This window comes from Hyperoodon ampullatus (genome assembly GCF_949752795.1).
Source record: "Hyperoodon ampullatus genome assembly, chromosome: 18".
Classification (NCBI taxonomy): domain Eukaryota; kingdom Metazoa; phylum Chordata; class Mammalia; order Artiodactyla; family Ziphiidae; genus Hyperoodon; species Hyperoodon ampullatus.
In genome coordinates this window covers 56,936,112-56,959,376 of record NC_136931.1, presented here as the reverse complement: position 1 = coordinate 56,959,376, position 23,265 = coordinate 56,936,112, and the positions used below count along the sequence as shown (strand labels likewise).

Sequence of the window (23,265 nt, the reverse complement as noted above, 5' to 3'; positions counted from 1 at the left end):
GGCTGCTGGGTTAAGTCAATAAGGGCTGAGGGCTTGGGTCACTCAGTCCTGGCCAGTGCCATTATCACGGTTGTTGCCATCACCTCCTGAAGGGATGGAGGAGGTTTATACAAGGCTGTCGTCCCGTGATCTCCTCTTTCCCTCCCTCTGCGCATCTCCCCTTCATCCTCCTTTCTCTCTGGTTTATGTCCCTGTCTCCGCCTCCTTGTCATTCTCCACCTCGGTTGCCATCTGTCTCTTTCCGTCTCTGTCCCCACCTTTCTGTCTCTCCCTCACTGTTTCTCATTCCTTCCTTCTGTTGCTCATCTAGCAAATGTTTCCCCGAGCCCCCCGGGTGCCACACTCCGTGCTGAGCACTGCATGGATGCAGAGATGAGACAGGCCTCCCCCTGTCCAGACTGGGACACAGGTCAACCCAGGGGGGTGGGAGGGGCAGGGAAGGGCTCTGTGAGTGGGAAATGCCAAGGCTCAGAGGTGGGCACGAAACAGCCTAAACCACCGAGTCCCATTACCTCTCAGGGGAGGACGCTCTTGTCCTCATCTAGGCTGACTCACCTTCAGTTCCTGCACTTCCAGCTGGCCTCAGACAGGTGTGCAGTGAAGGGTTAACTCAGCAGGCCTGGGTTGTCCAAACCCTGCCCATTTTAAACAGAGGACTGGCTCCTGGGAGGGAACCTCTAAGCCCTTGGAACGTCCTGATAAGAGTGTCTTTGTTTATCTGGGGACCTTGGGCCACACCAGACAGTCTATGCTAACAGTGTGATTTACGGGGGATGCCTTGGGTCATGTGGTATCAGCTTGACCTCCTGGTGGGTGGTGGCCCTGGAAACTAAGAGCTACATAACCAGCCTCCAGTAAAACCCTGGACACCGAGGCTCAGGTGAGCATCCCTTGTCGACAACACTCTGTGCGCCTTGTCACACGTTGTTGCTGGGAGATCACGCAGACTCCCCACTCCACTGGGACAGGACCACTGGAGGCTCCTGGCCTCTCTGGGACTCTGCCCTGTGTGCTCTTCCCATGGTTAGTTTTTTTTTTCAAAATACATTTTATTTATTTATTTATTTATTTATTTATTTATGGCTGCCTTGGGTCTTCATTGCTGCGCGCGGGCTGTCTCTAGCTGTGGTGAGCGGGGGCTACTCTTAGCTGCGGTGTGCGGGCTTCTCATTGCGGTGGCTTCTCTTGTTGCGGAGCACGGGCTCTAGGCGTGTGGGCTTCAGTAGTTGTGCAGCAGGCAGGCTTCGTTGCTCTGTGGCATGTGGGATCTTCCTGGACCAGGGCTTGAACCCGTGTCCCCTGCATTGGCAGGCGGATTCTTATAACCACTGCACCACCAGGGAAGCCCCCATGGCTAGTTTTAATCTCTATCCTTTTGCTGCAATAAACCGTGAGTATGAGAGCTTTGCAGAGTTCTGCGGGTCCTTCCCGTGAATCGCTGAAACACAGTGGACATCAGCAAACGTCTGCTCAGAAGGGGGTGAGCTGTAGGTTCCTGGGGTCTCTCTGCGTGGAGGCCCCCCGTGCACGACTACATTTCAAGCATTTGATTCTTATCCTGGTGCAGCGAGTCTGTGCCGGGCCCGATGTCACACAGCCTGGGGTTGGAGCCGTGCCTGACCCCTTAGCGCCCTCTAGTGTCTCTCTCTTGACTCTGGAGGAAAAGTCAGCCCTGTAACCGCTTCTAGGAAGATGATCCACTTTCCAACCTCATCTTTATTCATGGAGCTGCTGCTGGCTCCCTGCCGTCCCCACCCTGCCGCCCACCCAGGAGGAAAATGAAAAATTCATTTTTCCTGAATTCCGTCTCCGTGCCTCCACGAGCCCCTAACTGATGGAGTGTGGGGTCTTTGAAGTCGAACTCAAGGATGTTGCCACGTGTGTTCTTACAATGAGAAAAACAACTTTTGAGGAAAATGCCTTTGTTTTTCCCACTTGTGTCCAGGTGTTTTGTAGTGTGATAATTCTGCTCACACCCGGAGTCTGAACATAGATAAGGACTTGAGTGTAGGATGCTCACCATAAGTTCACGCTTTGTTTTTCCCAAGACACCTTTTAAAATAACCACTTGGGGGCTTCCCTGGTGGCACAGTGGTTAAGAATCCGCCTGCCAATGCAGGGGACACGGGTTCGAGCCCTGGTCTGGAAAGATCCTACATGCCGCGGAGCAACTAAGCCCATGCACCATAACTATTGAGCCGGCGCTCTAGAGCCCTCGAGCCACAACTACTGAGCCCGCGTGCTGCAACTCCTGAAGCCCGCATGCCTAGAGTCCATGCTCCACAACAAGAGAAGCCACCGCAACGAGAAGCCCGCGCACCTCAACAAAGAGTAGCCCCCGCTCACCGCAACTAGAGAAAAGCCCACGCGCAGCAACGAAGACCCAACGCAGCCAAATATAATAAATAAATAAATTTATTAAAAAAATAAATAACCACTTAGAGTTAAGCCCGAGAACAGTTAGTGACGTGGCCCCAACCACCTTACAAGTAATAGGGCCGCTACCCTGCGATCTCGGGCCTGCCAGTGCCCGGGGACGGAGGACTGCCCTTCCCCGGCTCAACCGCGCCCCCTTGCGTCCAGCATCTGTAAGTCACCAAAATCCTGTGACGCTGCTCAGCATTGTGCGGGTGCTGTTGAAACCGCACCTTCCCCAAAGTGGGAGTTGGTCGCTGAGGGAGCCATATGCCAGTCCCGTACAGGTGGCTTCTGCCTCCCCAGTTAGCAGGTCATAAGCTCATAAGCTGCATATATATATATATATATATATATATATATATTTTTTTTTAATGCAATACCCCAGCTCTGGCTTCTCCACCCAGTTCGTTCTGGAGGGTGGGGGGAGCCGGCCAGGCACAACCCCTCTTGATTCGCCTGAGAGTGGATTGGGTGAAGACTGAGGCCTGTTTGCAGGGAGCCTCATCCAGGCCCAGCCAGTGGCACCTTGCCTGGCTTGTTTCTCCCTGTCGTCTGCCCCCTGCCAAGACACTCTGCTTGCCCTGCCCTGGCTGGAGCGCTCCAAGCCCCCTGGGTGCCCCCTGGTTTTGATCCTGTGGCTTACTGTGCCTGGACTGCCGTCACCCCTCCCAGCTCAGGTGGCAACGCTCCAGCTCCCCAGGTGAGGTCAAGCTCCCCTTCCCCAGTGCCGGCCCCCCACCCTCCCAGAGGCTCCCTGTACACAGCCCCTGGCCACGCAGGCTGTGACAACCTAGATTCCTTGCGGGCAGGACCTGGATCCGACTCAGCTCCGTGCCCTCACTCCGGGGCCTGGCACACGGGAGGCCTCCGGGGACGTTTGTGGCAGCACGAGTGAGTGACTTCCTGGATCTTCCGGCTCCACCAGGGATTCGTTCTCATCCTCGCAGCCCTGAGCCCGGGGCTCTGTTTGCGCTTGGCCTGAGGTGTTTGAATTCTGAAGAAGGAAACCTCCTGTTGGCAGGCGTTGGGTTTAGAGAAAGGGAGGCCCCTCCACGTCTGTGCTTCTGACGAGATTTGCAAATGAGAGGCCCACATATGGCTTTTCCTGGGCCCATGCTGTTTTTTAAAAAACATAGTCTCGATTACCAACATGTTTGAATCCAGAAATTTCCCACGGAAATCTGGATCTCCGGGGAAAAACCCCCCGCAGATCCGGCTATAGAGATCCTATTACTGCTCGGGGCGGGTGGGTGGTGGAAGGCGTGGGAGTGGAGATGGCGGCTGCGGGGCGGCCCCTTCAGGTGGGGCACCTGCTCTCAAGGTGGATGCGGTCCCGCCAGGCACTTGTTTTGCTACCTGCCTGGCTCCTGTGGGCTTGAGTTTGCAGCCTCTGCACTGGAGGCTTATAAGGTCAGGAGAAAATGATCAGGGACCCGGACAGCTGCTCCAGGGACCCAGGGGTCCTGAGCAGGGCAAGGTCTTGCTGTGTGGCCTGGGGCGCTGTGAGTCTCAGTTTCCCTGATTGCCATGTGGGGATGGGGACTATCTCCAGAGTCCCTGCAGAGGGACCTATAGGGTCTCATTTCCCTTCTACAGGTCTCAGTTTCTCTCCCTGTAGAATGCTGGGGCTGGACTTGGTTGGTGGTCACTGTGACTCTGGTTCACAGGGCCCCATGTGGCCTCTGCCATGGTAACAGTCCATACCCTAGTACTGTCCCCTACAGGGTTCTTGTATTTCACCTGTGCTCCTGGGTGACTGAGGCCGGTCCAGACCTCGCTCCTCCAGGGCAGGGGGCAGGTGTGTGGGCTGACAGGTGGCCTAGCGGGTGTCTGCCCAGTGAATGGGTGAGTGCTGAGCAGGGCCTCTGGTCTTAGCTTCTGAATTGTAGCCGCCGCTCCTGCCCTGCGGGTCTGCGCAGGTCTGCCCGGGCCGCTGGATCTAGGCGGCTGTGAGCCACGCGCTGGGCTTGACCTGTCCTGGAGTCCACGTGTCTGCGGTCTTCTTTCGCTCTCAAGAGCCCTAGACTATGGGAGAAACAGATCCTGGTGTCTCTCTGCCGTGGGCAAGCTCCTTCCCCTTTAAGGGTCTCCCACAAACAGAGGGATCCAATTAGCTCCCTGAAGCCTCTGTTATGGGCTGAATTGTGTCCCTTCCCCGCCTCACCCCATCCATACGTCGAAGCCCTAGTCCTCAGCACCTCAGAATGTGACTTTGTTTGGAGACAGGGCCTTTAAAGAGATGAGGTAAAATGAGGTCACATGGGTGGGCCCTAATCCAATAGGACTGGTGCCCTCATAAGGAGGAGATTAGGACACAGATGGATGACCACGTGAGGACACAAGAGGAAGATGACTGTCTACAAGCCAAGGGGAGAGGCCTCAGAAGGAATTAATCCTGCCCACACCTTGATCTTGGACTTGCAGTTTCCAGAATAGTGAAAAAATAAATTTCTGTTGTTTAAGCCCCCAAGTCTGTGGTGCTTTCTTATGGCAGCACAAGCGGACTCATAAGCCCCCTTCTGGACTTTGCTCTTCTTTCCTGGTGGGGCAAGGGCTGCCTGTGGGCGGGGCAGCAGGTGGGGCTGGGACCCCTCAGGGTCGTCACCATCTGGGGCACAGGGGGCTTGGCTGCTGGAATGGGGCCTCGGCTTGAAGAAGCAGACAGATGCTCTGCTAAGGCTGAGCCCTGGCTCTCCCGGCCGGTTGCCAGGTATCCGGGGGCTCTGGGAATCTTTGTGTCTAACGCATGCCCTCTGGTGGCCTCAGCTGTGCAGCAGCCCAGCCCAGGGACTTACCTGTAACAGAAGCAGGTGAGGTTTCAGCTTCAGACTCCTTGGGTGTTTCTGGCTCCTCCAGCAGCTCTGGTTTCTTGAGGATCAGGGCCTCATTGGCCATGGGAATATGACTCTCCTCCCACCACTTACTCATCTTCATTCTAAGGCAATGAGCCCCAGTGGTTAATGCTGTGCTCTGTACCCCCTGGTTCCCAGAAGGAGCCCTGGGCTGGGGGGTCAGAAGACCAAATTTCCCTCCATTTGCTGGTTCTGTGACCAACATCGACTCCCCTCATCAAATGGGGATACAAGTTCCTACTCTCTTGGCCTGGACGCCCTTCCCAGCCTCCTGCTCACAGCCCTCCCATGGCTCCCCCGTTTCCCCCGGGACAAAGTCCCAGCCCTCCAGCCTGGTGGCCCTTCATGACTGTGTCTTTCCTCTGCTTCTCTCCTGGCCCCCTAAAGTCTCGATATGTATGCAATTTTTTTTATAGACAAATCTTTTTTTTAATTAAAAAATATTTTTTTGGCTGTGCTGCGCAGCTTGTGGGATATTAGTTCCCCGACCAGGGATTGAACCCACACCCTTGGCAGTGAAAGCGTGGGGTCCTAACCACTGGCCAGCCAAGCCATTCCCTAGAGAAATCTCTTCTGCATCTCTTTTCTTTCTCAATATTTCTGGCATATTTGTGCATATCAGTGTACTGAGAGTTCCCTTAGTCTTTTCACAGTTGTAAGTTTTTGGCACTCCTCCCATGGAGAGGTGGGGTTTATTTCCTCTCCCCTTGAATCTTGACTAGCTTACGACTTTTTGTAAAAGAATATGGCAGAAATGACAGTGTCAATTCCAGGTCTAGCCCTAAAGGGGACTGGCAACTTATGCCTTGGAAGAGACCACGATGAGAGGCCCTGAGACGACATGGAAAGGGGGAGGGGCCCAGCAATCTTCTGACTGTCCCCATCAAAATGCCACAGCCCAGCCCAGCTGCTAGCTAACTACCACCACGTGACCTCAGTAGATGCCACAGGAGGGCGGAAGAATCATCCAGTTGGGTCCTACCACATTCCTGATCCATGAAATTGTAAGATACATTAAAACGATCATGGCTTAAAATCATGGCTTAAGTAATAGGGCCGGGGGATTATGACAACAAGCAACCAGAACTGCTGTCAAGTTCTCTTGAACTTGTTGAGTTCAGCTCTTGTCACCCACAACTGGAAGAGTTCTGACGAATGCGACTTATCTCCCTTAGTAACCACCAAGGTTCCATTATCCTCCAAAGTTTTCCAACTGTGAAAATATGAACCCCAATGCCCCAGGCTCTCCCTGGTTCTACTCTATCAGCTTTCCTGTGCTCTCATTCCAATCTCGTGTTCCTCTTCTTTGATCCCACAGGTGGAAACTTCAAGGCCAAGACACCATGTTCTCCGGCACCTGTGAAGACCCTCTTGGTTTCCCTCCCTTCCCAACCCCACAGGGTACAACAGGTTGCCCACTTGAAGTGCTCTCTCCCTCCAGCCTCCCTGCCTCCCTTTCCCCCACCCCATCACCTTTCCATGGGACCCTGCCTGCAAAGACCCAAACCTAGGTCAATGCCATCATCTACTCTATCTTTCCAATGACCACTGGTGGGAGGAAACATCCCAGGGCAATGACGCTTGGTGCCATTAACAATGAATAATCTCCAAAAAAATTTAATAATCTCCAGTCACTGCTGGGCCTTTGCTGCTGCTTACCAAGTGTTTTCCTTGTCCTTGTACAGATCCCAATTTTTCTCCTCAGTGGCTATTCTAACCACACCTAACACTGTCCTCCTTCTTCATTCTCTACCCCTCACCCCTGCTCCCACCCACATCACTTTCAGCAGATGGCTTTGCCATATTTCTTCTCTCCGGAAAGGAGCCACTGGGTAGGATCCAATCACAGATGGCCACCCAGTGATAAATGTCACTTAAAGGTGAACCAGAAAAAGAACATCTGCTATTGGATTTTTGAGAATAAGGATGACTGGTTGGTTTAGACAATGTCATTTCAGTGGCATGGTGCTGGAGAGCGTATTGAAGTGGACTGAAGAATGTAAGGGTGATGAGAATCAGAAAGTGGATGTAAGCTCTTCTCTCTCTCTCTCTCAAAAACAAAACAAAACAAAACAAAACACTGGATGGTACAAAGAAGGAGTTTGTGGGGCTGAGGTGGGAGAGATTTGGACATGCTTATATAATTCAGAGAAAGAGCCAGTGAAGAAAGAGTGATTGATAATTTAAGAGACAGGAGGAATGATGAATGAAGCGTGGAGGACATGGATGCCCAAGCAAAGGAGGTAGGGCTAACCTTGGACGGGAAGAGGGATGCCTCTTTCTCTGAAAAAGGCAAGGAGTAAATCATCAGTGCCAGTGGTAAATAACTCTGTAGGTTTGGGGAGCTGCTTTTTTCCTGCGAAGTAGGGAAACCTTATGGCTAAGAGTGAGAGGGGAGGAGATAAGAGAGTTGGGGGAAAAAGGAAAACATTTGTAGTACTGACAGAGTGCTATGTTGGAAAGGGCTGACTAGAGGCGGGCTGAGGGATTTCTGGGCAGTATTGATGCTCGCTCCCAAGGGATAAGGAGATATTGAAGGGGTAAGTTTCCCTTAGTCTCTTCCTTGTGCAGGCCTCTAACACAGCACTTGTTTACTTGTCTATATCCTTGGAAAATACAGGAGACAAGGTTAGAGGAAAAAAAAAAGAGAAAGGAGGTTTGAAAAATATTAAATGAGAATCCCATAGTGAAAGGAAAGGGCAGAGGCATATATGAAAGAATGTCTGAGACTTTTCCAGGACTGATAAAAGACTCCAAAGAAGAGATTAAAGAGGCCAAACAAATATAACAACAAACGAAAAAAGATATCCACACTTAGTCACATCAGAGTGAAACCTGTAGTGCTAATACCCCAAAGTCCAGATGGCTATGGGGGCCCTGAAAAGGCACCCAGCCCAGGTACCAGGGAAGGTTTCCTGGAGCACGTGATGGAAGAGCTGTGAGCTGAGTCCTAAACAATGAGTAAGCGTCAGCCAGGTAAGAGAGGGGTTCAGGGATGGGAGATGAAGTGTAGGGAGGGGCACCAGGCAGAAGTCACAGTACAGCTCGAGAAGATTTAAACCACATGATTAATAAAGTTGGTTTAAAGGATATATATATATACACATATATACATGTACATATATATAATATTTATATAAAACACTGCATTCAACAAGTGTAGAATGCATATTCTTTTCAAGCCCACATTGGAATATTTATTTATATAAACTAAACAAAAATTTTGTCACAAAGAAATAAAGAACCGAAATCATGCATAGCATATTCTTTGACCTTATTGGATTTAAATAGAAATAAAGAAAAGAGGATTATTAGAAAATATTGATGCCTCTAAAAAAACCTCTATGGGTCAAAAACGAATAATGGAAATTAGAGATATTTTAGCCAAAAGATATTAAAAGACTTTATACTAAAACTTGTGAGATTCAGCTACAGTCATGCTTTACAGGGAAATTTATGGCCTTAAATGGAAAACTGGAAAAGAAGAATGGCTGAAATTTAATGATGTAAGCGTCTGTATCAAGAAAACTGACAGAGCTGAACTAACTGGAAGAATCATAAGGAAGGAAATAAAGAATGTAAATAAATGTGGCAGGCTTTGGGGAAGGCTTGCTGTTGAATTTTAACTTGATACTCATGCAAGGAGGACAAGGAAGAAGAATAGTGCTGATGCAACGGATCCATACACAATGCCCTGGATCAGCCCTTTCACGAACGCGTTGGAAACTGAATTCTTATCTGGAATCAGAGGGAAGTGAGAGTAGCTTTTCTCCTGAGGCTGTAAATTCGGAGCCACTACTCTTTCCTCTGGCTCTGTACCCAGCCTCATCCTCGTCCCTAGGTGTTGTCGTTCTAGCCCAGCAACTAGACCCCTGTGTACTTACCTGGTATGAGGAAGATGCTTGAAGTATGGATTCCATATTGGTTCTTCCCCTCACAGTGGAGGCCCATGATTATGTCAGGCTCCCCGAGGAGGCTGATGGTGCTGTTGGCCCAAGGCGCAACTATGCTAAAAGTCACCTGGAGGATATATATCATGTTGTTCAGACCCATGGGAACACCTCCCATCAACTACTGCACGGAGGGCCTGGGGATCCCACGGAAGGAACAGCTGTACTGCAGAGTCTTCTCCAAGGAACAAGAAGAATAAAGCAGCCTGGCGGGGGCTGTAGGGAAGCAGGGTCAAGAGTCAGCAAGCACCCTGACTTCCCTTCTCTGCTTCCTCCAGGACCCTGCCTTCTCCTCATTTGTGATTCACACGGGGCTTCAGAAAGACTTTCTGGAAGCCCAGAGGGGCTGGGACTCAGACTAGTTCCCCTTCATCTTCTCTCCTCATCTGCCTGAGACTCAGCAGAGTCTGAGTCTGGCTCTTACCTCTGGCCTTTCAGCCCAGAACTTAGGGGAAGATGAGACTGCTCCCCAGACTGCTTTTGTCTCCCAACCCAGGACTTAGGTCTTTCTCTGGAGCTCACCATTCCTCACAGACTCTGGATTTTCCCTTGCCCACCAGCACTCACAGGCCTCCTGGAGCCTGACCATGCTACTCCCGGTCAAGTTAGCTGGGGAGAAGTTCAGATGACATCAGAGGGTGGTGCCGTGGTCCTTAGGCTCCAGGGTGAAATGCAGCACCAAGCACGAGGAGTTGCTGGAGCCGCCTGTGTTAGAGGCCACATTGGGCCTTTTCCAGGACAGGAAGAGGGCTTTGGTTTCTCTGCAAGTGCCTCTGAAGGCACAGGCCAAGGACCTATGTCCCCCAGCTGCAAGAATCTCTGGGATGTGGCGCTCTGGTTTCTGGGTCAGGTCTGGAGGAGAGAGACAGATTGGACCCCAAAACTTGGAGACAAGGGACCCTCATGGACACTTCAGTGATGCCCAGTGGTCCAGGTTGCAAAGTGCTTTCCCGCCCATTAGCTCATTTGGTACCCCTGCCTTAATCCAACAACCTCATAGAAGCTGGGATTGTTATTATTGGGTGGGTTTTCACAAGTATGTTTCCCTTCTCTGTATGGAAGCGGCACACCTCAGTGTCTAGGTGAGCAAACTGAAGAGAGCTGCTTAAGGTGGCAGAGCTTGAACCCGAACCTTGACTTTCAAGCCAGGATGAGTGGATTTTCTGAGGATCTACATTGCCTTCGATTCTTTACCCGTCTCTTCGCCTGCTCCCCGCTACCCTGCCTTCTCCCTCCCAATCCATCTCTTCCCTTAGGCTCTGCCCCGCCCCCCAGCTGATCTATGATCATTTACACCTCCAACTCTTACTGGCTGGATGCTGCTGGGCAACTCACTCCCCCACCCCTTCACCATTCCTATTCGGGGGGGGAAAAATGTTATCAGCTGTGCCAGTTGAGTTGTATTATGGTTGTAAAAATGAAATGCCTAAGATTTTGTAAAGCCCAGAACCAGGTGAGGCAAAAGCCACACAATTACCAGAACGCCTTCTGGAGTCCTTTCCAAACCATCCATTGCATGAGATTGAATGTCACTGACACGGAGAGATCGATATTCTCCCTCAGCAAAGCACTCGTGTGTGCTCCTAGATCTGCATAGAGTAAGTATGTCGTGTTGTCCCTTTTGAGTATGTTGTGGATCGGCTGGGTCCATTCTTGCTCTTCAAGACTCCAAATAGTGTGGGATCTGTCCTTGGTGTTATCATCTAGGGCAGCAATGGGTTGATTCGTAGCTACAGGGGAGCTGATACCTTTACTGAGCCAGGAGGCCAGGGTCATGGAGCTGCTTTCTTTTTTTTTTCTAATATTTTATTTCCTCTCCCCCACCCCCACCCACTTTCCTGTTCCGTATTTCTACGTGCTTTACAGGACCCCTTTGAGTGGATTCTGTACCAACCCTTAATCCCCACATGTCAAAACAGATTTCCTTTCTCCTACTTACATAAATAAGATGCTGTCCAGGCTTCCAGGTAATGAAGTATTTTCTCTTCTTCACACCCCGCAACCATTCCCTTTTTGCACTGCCAAATTTTTTTTTTCCTTTTCCGTTCTCTGATTTAAAACTGCATTTGGGTGTTGAAACGAGACCTGTCTGGGTCCTGGCCCAGGCTTAGCCAGTAAATCATGGAATAACCTTGGTCAACCATTTTCCTCTCTCTGGTTTTCCTTTTCTTTCTTCATCTGTAACATGAGTGGGCTTGATTGTTTGAGATGTGATGATCAGCCTAGCTCTAAACTTCGGATTTCTTCTTGCTCCTCTCTGCCAGCCTTTAGAGATACATGGGATGAATCCTACCCTCTTTTTTTTCCTGCCCTTCTATTGCCCTTCATCCATCACTTCTCCTCTCAATTTGACCTTTGTCTCTCATTCCAAGGGTTCCAGGAGATTCTTTATCCTCAGCACAACCCCTCAGCAGAACGTAAGTAATGCAAAGGGCTTTCCAGACTTCCTAAGGGCGGGACTGAATTTTGGACGACTGACCTACTTAGGTTGCCTGGAAAACGAATTTTCTAGAGAAACCAAGGACTAACAGTGAAACTGATCAGCTGGTTTATACGCGGGATAACTGTGTGACTAATGACTGAGTGCCTTGTAGGGGGATTAGCTTATTAAGAGGCTGATTTACAGGGGGCCTAATGTGACTGATTAACAGGGCAGGCTGTGAAGGGGGTGGATGATCTGATTAACTGATTAACGAGGGGACTAACTGTTGACTCATCAGGGCACTAGCCTGATCCTCCATCGACACACCGATTGGTGGTCTTACTGATATTGGTGACCCCCTAGTTCCCCTTCAGGCTGACTGGGTGACCCACTTGGTGGCAGGCTGACAAATACAGAGACAGGCTCCTGGTGAACTGACTGGCTAGTTGGTGAGCTAGCTCTCAGGGAGCCTCCCAATCTGATCCAGAATTGGCCTTTCCGACTAAGGGGCTCTCGGGGGCCTCTCAGGCCGGACAGCCACCTTGGGAGGCCTCACTGATGTCGTAGATGCTTAGCTGCCCAAGGTCACGCTGACTGACAGAGATGCCCTACTTTCATGGAAGCCCAGTTTGGACAGTCCCAACGCAGGTTCTACACTCAATAACTGACGGGAAAGCCAACAGGCCCAGCGCGGCCCCCTGAGGCCCGGCGAGGCCCCGCGAGGCCCAATGCCGGGGCCTGTCTGTAAGTCGAAGGCTGCAGCTCAGGGGCACGTGGAAACTGCTCTGGATCCAGGCTGTGTGCCTCCTGCGCATGCGCTGTACGCGTCTACCCGGCAGCCAATCAGCTACTGCATGGGCCTGTTTCATAGCCAATCAGCGACTGCATGGATTAGTAGGCCACGGCCAATCAATGAGGCAGACGAAGCTTTGGGAGTTGATGCACAGCTGCAAGAGCCAATCAGGAGCTGAAAGCACATGCCCCCCTCACCTCTTTGTGTGTGGGGGGCGTGGTGGGGGGAAGGGGAATCAATCTTCAGGGCTTGAGCCAATCAGTAGTGTGGGTGGTGCTATGGAAATTTAGGAGTCAATTTTCTTCTCAGAGAAGCCTTTTTTGACCATGTTAATGAAAACCATGGGTGGGGGGTGGTAAGTTAGGAGTTTGGTATGAACGTATACACACTACTATATATAAAATAGATAAACAACAAGGACCTACTGTATAGCACAGGGAACTATATTGAATATCTTGTAATAACGTATAATGGAAAAAAATCTGAAAAAAAATAGTCACTTTGCTGTACACCTGAAACTAACACACCATTGTAAATCAACTATACTTCAATTAAAAAATTTCAAAAACAAAAAACTCTACGCTCACCCTGATGGCTCTCATTCACACACACACACACACACACACACACACACACACACACACACACCTTCCAGAATTCTGATTGGGATTTCATTGAATTAACAGATGAATCTGGGGACAATTTGACCAGGAATACGGCACAATATTCTTTTTAAAAACTGTGATAGGCCTTTTCTCACCTTCTGAGATGGCCCACACTATGTCTGTGGAGTGTGTTTCTCTCTAAATAAATCCATTTCTTACCTTAAAAAATTGTGATAAAATATACATTACATAAAATTTATCATTTTAATCATTTCCAAGTGTATAATTGAGTGTCACTAAGTACATTCACATTGCTGTGCAACCATCACCTCTATCCATCTCCAGAAAACTTCCCATCATCCCAAATTTAAACTCTGTAACCATTAAACAATACCTCCCACTCCTCTCTCCCCTCAACCCCTTGTAATCACCATTCTACTTCCTTTCTCTAGGAATCTGACTAGTCTAAGTACCTCATATAAGTGGGACCACATAATATTTATCCTTTTGTGTTTGGCTTATTTCACTTAGCATAATGTTTTCAAGGTTCATCCACGTTGTAGCATGTAACAGGATTTCTTTCCTTTTTAAGGCTGAATAATATTCTGGTGTGTGTGTGTGTGTGTGTGGTATGTATGTGTATATATATATATATATATATATATATATATATATATATATATATATATATATTTGACACATTTTGTTTATCCATTCATCTGCCGATAGACACTTTGGTTGTTACACCTTTTGGTTATTGTGATGCTGCTACTATGAACATTGGTTTACAAATACCTGTTTGAGTCCTTGCTTTCATTTCTTTGGGGTATATACCCAGAAGTGGAATTACTGGATCATATGGTCATTCTATCTGTAATTTTTTGAGGATCCTTCAGACTGTTTTCCACAGTGGCTTCAACATTTTACATTCTCACCAGCAATGCACAAGGGTTCCAATTTCTCTGAAACTTCATCAACCTCCCTATTTTTTCTTTCTTTGATAATAGCCATCCTAATAGGTATGAAGTAATATTTCATTATTACTTTTATATCTTCTTTGGAGAAACGTCTATTCAAGTCTTTGACATTTTAAAAATTGGATCATTTGTATTTGTTGAGTTTTAGGAGCTCTTTATATCTTGTAGATGTTAATCCTTTTTCAGAGATATGATTTGCAAATATTTTCTCCCATTCTGTGTGTTGCCTTTTCACTATGTTGATAATGTTACTAGATACACAAATGTTTTTAATTTTGGTGAAGTCCAATTTTTTCACTTCTCTTTTGTTGTCTCTGTTTTGCTGTCATATCTAAGGAATATTGGTCTGTAGTTTTATTTTCTTGTAGTCTCTTTGTCTGGCTTTTGTATCAGGGTAACATTGGCCTCAAAGAATGAGTTAGGAAGTGTTCCCTACTCTTTGATTTTTTGGAAGAGTTTAATAAAGATTGATATTAATTCTTCTTTAAATGTTTGGTAGAATTCATTCATGAAGCCATCTGGTCCTGAGCTTTTCTTTGTTGTGAGGTTTTATATTACTGATTCAATCTTATTACTAGTTACAGGTCCATTCAGATTTTCTATTTCTTCATGATTTAGTCTTAGTAGATTGTGTGTTTCTAGGAATTTATCCATTCATCTGGGTTACCCAATTTGTTGCTATACAACTGTTAATAGTACTCTCACAATCTTTTTTTTTATTTTTGTAAAATTAGTAGTAATATTCTCACTTTCATTTCTGATTTTTGTAATTTGAGTCTTTTCTCTTTCATTCTTAGTTGATCTAGTTAAAAGTTGGTCAGTATTGCACTTCCCTGGTGGTACAGTGGTTAAGAATCTGGCTGCCAATGCAGGGGACATGGGTTTGAGCCTTGGTCGGGGAAGATTCCACATGCCGCAGAGCAACTAAGCCTGTGCGCCACAACCATGTAACCTGCGCTCTAGAGCCTGCGAGCCATAACTACTGAGCCCACGTGCCACAACTACTGAAGCCCTCACGCCTAGAGCCCGTGCTCTGAAGCTAGAGAAGCCACCACAATGAGAAGCCCAAACAGTGCAACGAAGAGTAGCCCCCACTCACTGCGACTAGAGAAAGCCCACATGCAGCAACGAAGACCCAACACAGCCAAAAATTAAATAAATAAATTTATATTTTAAAAAAGTTGGTCAGTCTTGTTGATCTTTTCAAAGAATCAACTTTTAGTTTTGTTGATTTTTTCTATTGGTTTTCTATTCTCTTTCATTTATCTCCATTCTCATCTTTATTATTTATTTCCTTCTGCCAGCTTTAGGTTTAGTTTTGTTTTGTTTTTCTAGCTTCTTAGTCTGTAAAATTATGTGGCTTAAGATCTTTCTTCTTTTTTAATGTAAGTGTCTACAGCTATAAATTTTTCTTTTAGCCCTGCTTTGACAGAATCCCATAAATTTTGGTATGTGTTTTGGTTTTCATTTGTCCCAAGGTATTTTCTAATTTCCCTGGTGATTTCTTCTTAGACTCTTGATTGTTGAAGAGCGTGCGGTTTAATTTCCACATATTTGTGAATTTTCCAGTTTCCTTTCTGTTATCGATTTCTAGTTTTATTCCACTGTGATCGGAAGAGATGCTTTGTATGACTTCCATATTTTAAACTTTATTAAGACTTGTTTTTTAACAAAGAGAAGTTTCCTTTTCCCTGTTGCAATAATCCCATTCCCCTTATTGCAATAATCCCTTTGAATAAACTCTCTTTTTATCTTAATCCAGATTTGTTTTCTGTGTGACAGACTGAAGGATGAAGTCCAGCCTCCTCAACATGGCTACAAAGTCTTTGGAGAGCAGAGACCAGTCAAGGTTTCTAGGGATGTGACCTCACCTTGTCTCCTTTAGCCCAGGTCTCACTACTGCACACTGATCCCTCTTGCCCAAACAGCTGCCAGATCCTCTCCCACCTCCTTGTTTTACACCTGATGTTATTACTACCTGGGTTGCTTTTCATTTTCTCTGCTTGGCCAACTCCTGCTTTTCTCTTAATACCCTATGTCCATCATGATAGGAACCTCATCACACTGTGTTTTAATAGGTTACGTATTTCTGTTCCTTCCCCAAACCTTACCCCATGAACTTGAACTCCTCTGAGGCAGAAACTGTATCTTCCTCCTCTTGTGGTTCTCGGTGTGTGGTAGAATGCAGATTGGAAACAACAACAAAAATAAGTTTGGGGAACAAAGAAATGAGGGGCAAATGTAGGAATTTCCCAAGGCTCCCCTCATGAATTCGATGCAAAGGAACTGAAATGCGCTTAATTGTTTCGAAACTTTTCCAGGAGTGAAGAAGTGGTGTTTGTGGTGACTTTGAAAAGAAGAACTGGGGAAAGTTTTTCGTTCCACTGAAGTATCTGTGTGAGTGCAGAGGAGGGGGCTCTAACCCAGTGGTTCTGCTGGGGGTGGGGGACTTTTTGCTGTCCTACGGGCATTTGGTAATGTTTGGAGACATTGTTGGTTGTCAAAACTGGTCAGGGGAAGCTACTGACATCTCATGGATAGAGATCAGAGGTGCTCCTTGGCATCCTACAATGCACAAGATGCACCCGCACAACAGAGAATCATTCGGCCCCCAAATGCCCAGATATCAATAGTGCTGAGGTGGATAAACCGTACTGTAATCCACCCACGGGAAAGTGCAGGGGTGGGGCAGGGTAAAGCAGGGAATGTATTGATAGCTTGTTTGAGGAAGTGATATTTGAGCCAGATCTCAAAGGATAAGCATGTATCGCAAAGATGGAGAAAGGGGACAATATTATAGTGGGATGGGACCATATGAATGAAGGTTGGAGAGACAGGAAGGGGTATGAGATCTTCAAGAAGTGACAGGGATGTGACTAGGATGTGTGAAGTGGTGGCTAAAATGGGGTGTGTTTAGGGTAGATGAGAGCGCCAAATCCTAACCACTAGGCCACCAGGGAGTGCCAAGGGTAGATGAAGGTGTGAGTGTGAAAATTCTTGAATAACTCTCACTGAAGTTGATGCTTCATCTTGAGGGAAAGGGTCAGGCATGGAAGGACATTTAGGAGGGGAGGGACGGAGTTGGAGCGGCGTATTCGCTCCCTCTGCTGCTGGTGGTGGTGATGGGCTGGATGGGATGACACCGGAGCCCAGATTTTTGAGGAGGAGGGTGGGTTTTTTTGTTTTTTGTTTTTTGTGATACACGGGCCTCTCACTGCTGTGGCCTCTCCCGTTGCGGAGCACAGGCTCCGGACGCGCAGGCTCAGCGGCCATGGCTCACAGGCCCAGCCGCTCCGCGGCATGTGGGATCTTCCCGGACCGGGGCACGAACCCGTGTCCCCTGCATCGGCAGGCGGACTCTCACCACTGCGCCACCAGGGAAGCCCACGAAGAGGGTGTTTTAATGATCAGGGGAGAGAGGCCAGGCTGGGATAGAGAAAAGGGGACAGATCAGGGAGTTGTTGACTCAGTGGGAACAGGTGAAGAAAGAGCAGGGAATTGAAACAGGACCCTGACCACGAAGACTTGAAATAAGCCTCATACTTCTCCTTTGCCAACTTGCATGTCAACATCCTTTACCCATGACCACAGAAACACCCACTTGATCAGGGTGCCACACATTTAGTAAGTTTAATGATTACCTGGGCAGTGTTTGTCTGGGTGCACTCTGACCAGCCACCTGCAGGTGACAGTCACTGCAGGCTCACCAAGCACAGGGCACTGCACCATGCCTGTGGGCGTGAATTCACTGAATTCTCAAAACAACAAAATGAGCTAAGGAATGCTGTCATCCCCATTTGACACATGAACAAGTGGTAGTAGCAAGAGGTTAAGTGGTGAAGCAGGTGCTCGTATCCTGGTGGAAGGACTTTAAATTACTATTATTAGTATTAGTATTAGTATTATTTTAATCAAGGAGAAATTCTCATGACATAAAATTAACCATTTTAGGGCTTCCCTGGTGGCGCAGTGGTTGAGAGTCCGCCTGCCAATGCAGGGGACACGGGTTCGTGCCCCAGTCCGGGAAGATCCCACATGCCGCAGAGTGGCTAGGCCCGTGAGCCAATGCTGCTGAGCCTGCGCGTCCGGAGCCTGTGCTCCGCAAAGGGAGAGGCCACAACTGTGAGAGGCCCGCGTATCGCAAAAAAAAAAAAAAAAAAAAAAAAAAAAAAAAAAAAAATTAACCATTTTAAAGTGAACAATTTAGTGGCATTTAGTATATGCACAATGTTTTGTAACCAACACCTCTATCTAGTTCCAAAACATTTTCCATCACCCCAAAAAGAAACTCCATACCCATTAAACAGTTACTCTCCAGTTCCTCCTCCCCAAAGCCCCCGGCAGCCCCTAATCTGCTTTCAGTCTCTATGGATTTACCTATTTTGGATGTTTCATATAAATGGAATTTTACAATATGTGACCATTTGTGTCTTGCATCTTTCATTTAGCACATTTTTGAAGTTCATCCATGTCGTAGCGTGTATCTGTGCTTTTATGGCTGAATGATATGCCATTGTATGGATGGAGCACATTTTGTTTATCCACTCATCCATTGATAGATATTTGGATTTTGTCCATTTTGTGGTTATTAGGAAAGGGCTTACAATTTTTTTCTTTTCTATTATGGTTTATTACAAGATATTTAATATAGTTCCCTGTGCTGTACAGTAGGACCTTGTTTATCCATTCTATATATAATAGTTTGCATCTGCTAATTCCAAACTCCCAATCCATCCACTCCCTTCTTCCACCCCTCCCCTCCTCAGCAACCACAAGTCGGTTCTCTATCACTGAGTCTGTTTCTGTTTCATAGGTAAGTTCATTTGTGTCACATTTTAGGTCCCACATGTAAGTGATATCATATGGTTTTTGTCTTTCTCTGTCTGACTTTCTTCACTTAGTATGATAATCTCTCAGTCCATCCATGATGTTACAAATGGCATTATTTCATTCTTTTTGATGGCTGAGTAATATTCCATTGTATATGAATACCACATCTTCTTGATTCATTCAACTCTTGATGGACATTTAGGTTGTTTCCATGTCTTAGCTACTGTAAATAGTGCTGCTGTGAACATTGGGGTGCATGTATCTTTTTGAATTAGAGTTTACTTTGGATATATGCCCAGGAGTGGGATTGCAGGATCATATGGTAACTCTATTTTTAGTTTTTTAAGGAACCTACATACTGCTCTCCATAATGGCTGTACCAATTTACATCCCTACCAACAATGTAGGAGGGTTAGGGGCTTACAGTTTTAATAGCTGCCCTCCCCTGCCTTCACTAAGACAGGTTAGACAGCCTCTAGGCCCTGTGATTAAAACTACAGTGGAGAGATGAATGAGGTCCGTGGGGTTCCAGAGGAGGGAGTTCCAGAATCTTCCCCAGGGGACTTCCCTGTTGGCACAGTAGTTAAGACTCTGTGGTCCCAGTGCAGAGGGCCCGGGTTTGATCCCTGGTCCAGGAACTAAATCCCACATGCATGCTGCAAGTAAGAGTTCTCATGCCACAACTAAGGAACTGAAAAGCTGCAACTAAGGAGCTGGTGAGCCTGCCTGCTGCAACTAAGACCCAATGCAAATAAATAAATAAATATTAACAAAAGAATATTCCCCAGATGATAGCACAGGGTTGAAGAAGGCTTCATGCTGAAAGCTGGGCCTTGAATACTCCGGGACCTGGTAGCTGAGTCTTGAGGCACTTTATACAGTGGCCAGGGGAAGCTTACAACCCCCGGGGAGAGGAAAAGATGCAGACTCACCAGATTGAGGAAGTGGTTCAGACAGTGGCCTCTTGGAGGAACAGACAGAGAGGAACCTAAATGGAAACCAGAGAGACTGGAGAAGGGGAGGAGGCCTATTTCACAAGATCTAAGAAGTGCTGGGCCAGAAATTGTGTCCTGGTGGGGAGATGGAGCTAATCCAGGCACAAGGGTGAGATCCTCTCCTTGGCTGATATTGGGAGTCAGGCACCATGCTACTCAACGGACATTCTCAAATCCTGGATGGAGGACCCAGGGGAGAACCAGGCTTGAGGGATGATGCAGAGTCCGGCTTGGGATACGCTGAAAGCAAAGCACCTGTAGTCAATCAGGGAGAGATGTGGAGGAGGACACTGGGATTCAGAACCTAGGAGAGAAGCTTGGGCTGGAAACAACATGGGAAGCCTCAGCAGAGCCCGGCTGTGTCTTCCCCTTGCACTTGAGTGCAAATCATTTCAAAGGTTTACTGAGTCCAGTTTATGTGTTGTGTCCAAGGCTAGGCTCCGAAAACACAAGGCTGGACATAGTACTGTCCCTGCCCTGGGGAAGCTTGTAGTTTGATGGAAATCAGAGTTAGAAACTTACAAGGATCATCTTTTTAAAGCTTAATGTAAATTTTATTCAAGAGTAATATTCATATAGAAAAGAGCACACATCACAATTGTTTGACTCAAAAATGTTTCATAGGGACTTCCCTGGTGGTGCAGTGGTTAAGAATCTGCCTGCCAATGCAGGGACCATGGGTTCAAGCCCTGGTCCGGGAAGATCCTGCACGCCACAGAGCAACAAATCCCGTGCGCCACAACTCCTGAGCCTGTGTGCTGCAACTACTGAAGCCTTGGTGCCCTAGAGCCCATGCTCCGCAACAAGAGAAGCCACTGCAATGAGAAACCCACTCACTGCAACAAAGAGTAGCCCCCGCTCGCCGCAACTAGAAGAAGCCTGTGCACAGCAACAAAGACCCAATGCAGCCAAAAATAAATTTGAAAAAAAAAAAAAGGATAGAAGTAGGACCCAGTATTAAAAAAAAAAACAACCTTTCATAGAGTGAATATATCTGAGCAATGAATGCCCAGATCAAGAAACAGATCCTTACTGGAAGCCCCAGGATACCCCTACTGCCTGCCCTCCTACAGCCACTACCCACTCAGGGTAACCAGTATGTGGACTTCTAATACCTAAGATTAGGGTTGTTTTTTTTTTTTTTCAGCTGTGCCACATGGCTTGTGGGATCTTAGTCCCCCAACCAGGGACTGAATCTGGGCCCTCAGCAGTGAAAGCTGCTTTTTAACTTTTTTTTCCTTTTTTTTAAGATTAGTTTTGTCTGAACCTCATATCAAGGATATCACATAGTATGTATGCTTTGTGTCTGGGTTCTTTCACTGAACATTGTTTGGAAGATTCATACATGTTGTGTGCAGTTGTTACTTTTTCCATTGCGTGAATAATTTACTATCTATTTACCTGTCTTACTGTTTTTGTTTTTTTTTTTAGACTGAAGTATAGTTGATTTACAATGTTGTGTTAGTTTCTGGTGTACAGCACAGTGATTCAGCCATATGTATATATATGTATATATATATGTACTTTTTCATATTCTTTTCCACTATGGCTTACTACAAGATACTGAATATAGTTTCATGTGCTATACAGTAGGACCTTGTTGTCACCTGTCTTACTGTTGATGGGAATTTGGGCAGGATCCTGTTTTCAGCCATTACAACAAGCACTGCTATGAACACTCTTGTATACATCGGGTGAACGTGTACGTGCTTCTGTTGGGTGCACACCTGGGAGTTGAATGGCTGTCTCATGTGCTCAGTGTTAGTAGAGAGTGACTAATGCTTTGCCAAGTGGTTGTACCAATTCTCACTCCTACCAGCAGTGTAGGAGAGTTCCAGTTGCTCCACATCTTCACCAACACTTGATGTTCTTTAAGGAAACATTTTTTATTGTGATGAAGTATTCATGACATACTGGTTTAACCATGTTTCAAGTGTACGATTCAATGGCATTAAGCATATTCACATTGTGCAACCATCACCACCATCCATCTCTAGAACTTTTGCATCATCCGAAACTGAAATTCTGTACCCACCAAACATTAACTGTCCACCGACACCCCCAGTCCCCAGCCCCTGGTAACCACTATATAGTACTTTCTAAAAAATCGTGGTAAAAAAAAATAACATAAAAATTACCATCTTAACCATTTTTAAGTGCACGGTACAGTAGTGTTAATTATATGCACATTGTTGGCCATCAAATCTCTAGAATGTTTTCATCTTGCAAAAATGAAACTCTACACCTATTGAAGAGGAACTTCCTAACTCCCCTTCTCTGAGTCTCCCCCAGGGCCCCTCTACCTTCTGTTTCAGAGTTTGATTTCCTTAAGTACTTCCTATAGCTGGAATCATGCAGCATTTGTCATTCTGTAACTTGTTTATTTCACTTAGCGTAATATCCTCAACACTTGATTTCCTTGATATTATTTTTATTATCTTAGCCAGTGTAACTATGCAGTTGGCACCATTGTGGTTTTAATTTTTATTTCCTTGACAGCTACAGAAGTTGAATACTTTTCTGTATGCTTATTGGCCATTTGACTATCTTGTCTTTCTCTTCGGTTGTCTGCCTTTTTCTAATTGATTTGTGGAAGCTCTTTACATAGCCCTTTAAATTTTTTTTCAAATTTATTTATTTAAAAAAATATATATTTATTTATTATTATTATTATTATTTTAATTTATTTGTTTTTGGCTGCGTTGGGTCTTTGTTGCTGCATGTGGGCTTTCTCTAGTCAGGGTGAGCGGGAACTACTCTTCATTGCGGTGCGCGGGCTTCTCATTGTGGTGGCTTCTCTTGTTGCGGAGCACGGGCTCTAGGCACGCTGGCTTCAGTAGTTGTGGCACGCGGGTTCAGTAGTTGTGGCTCGCGGGCTCTAGAGCACAGGCTCAGTAGTTGTGGCGCATGGGCTTAGTTGCTCCGTGGGATGTGGGATCTTCCCGGACCAGGGCTTGAACCCGTGTCTCCTGCATTGGCAGGTGAATTCTTAACCACTGTGCCACCAGGGAAGCCCTCAAATTTATTTTTAAATTATTTATTATTAAAAATATATATTCGTTATATATTCTGGGTGTCCTTTGTTAGATACATGTATTGGGAAATGTGGTCTCCACCCAGAGAGGTAAATTTAGATTTACTTAAAAAAAAATAATACATGTTTTATCTCCTCCCTCCCAGAAAAACAAACAAACAGAAAATAATTCATGTTCTTAAAAACAGTCAGGCAAAATAGAAATACGTGGTAGAGCCAAAAGCTGACATCTCCCTCCATCCTGAGGTAAACTTAACACATAACAAGGTAGTTAACAACTCCCAAAGTGCATTTTTCCCACTAAACAATGTCCCTAATGGATATTATCCCCATTTTACAGAGAAGGAAACTGAAGCACAGAGAGCTAAAGTGACTTGCCTGATATAACA

At 46.6% G+C, this 23,265-nt stretch overlaps 1 protein-coding gene across 1 annotated transcript; it reads right to left on the bottom strand.

Annotated features, from left to right (window-relative positions):
* Positions 1–4,237: 4,237 nt before the first annotated feature.
* SIGLECL1 (SIGLEC family like 1) lies at positions 4,238–9,809 on the bottom strand (the record flags this gene model as incomplete). Its single annotated transcript, XM_079724135.1, is given in 7 exon segments — positions 4,238–4,248; positions 4,916–5,026; positions 5,214–5,353; positions 8,909–9,008; positions 9,155–9,341; positions 9,345–9,436; positions 9,788–9,809. Coding segments are annotated over 7 exon segments (663 nt in total).
* Between the last annotated feature and the right edge of the window lie 13,456 nt (positions 9,810–23,265).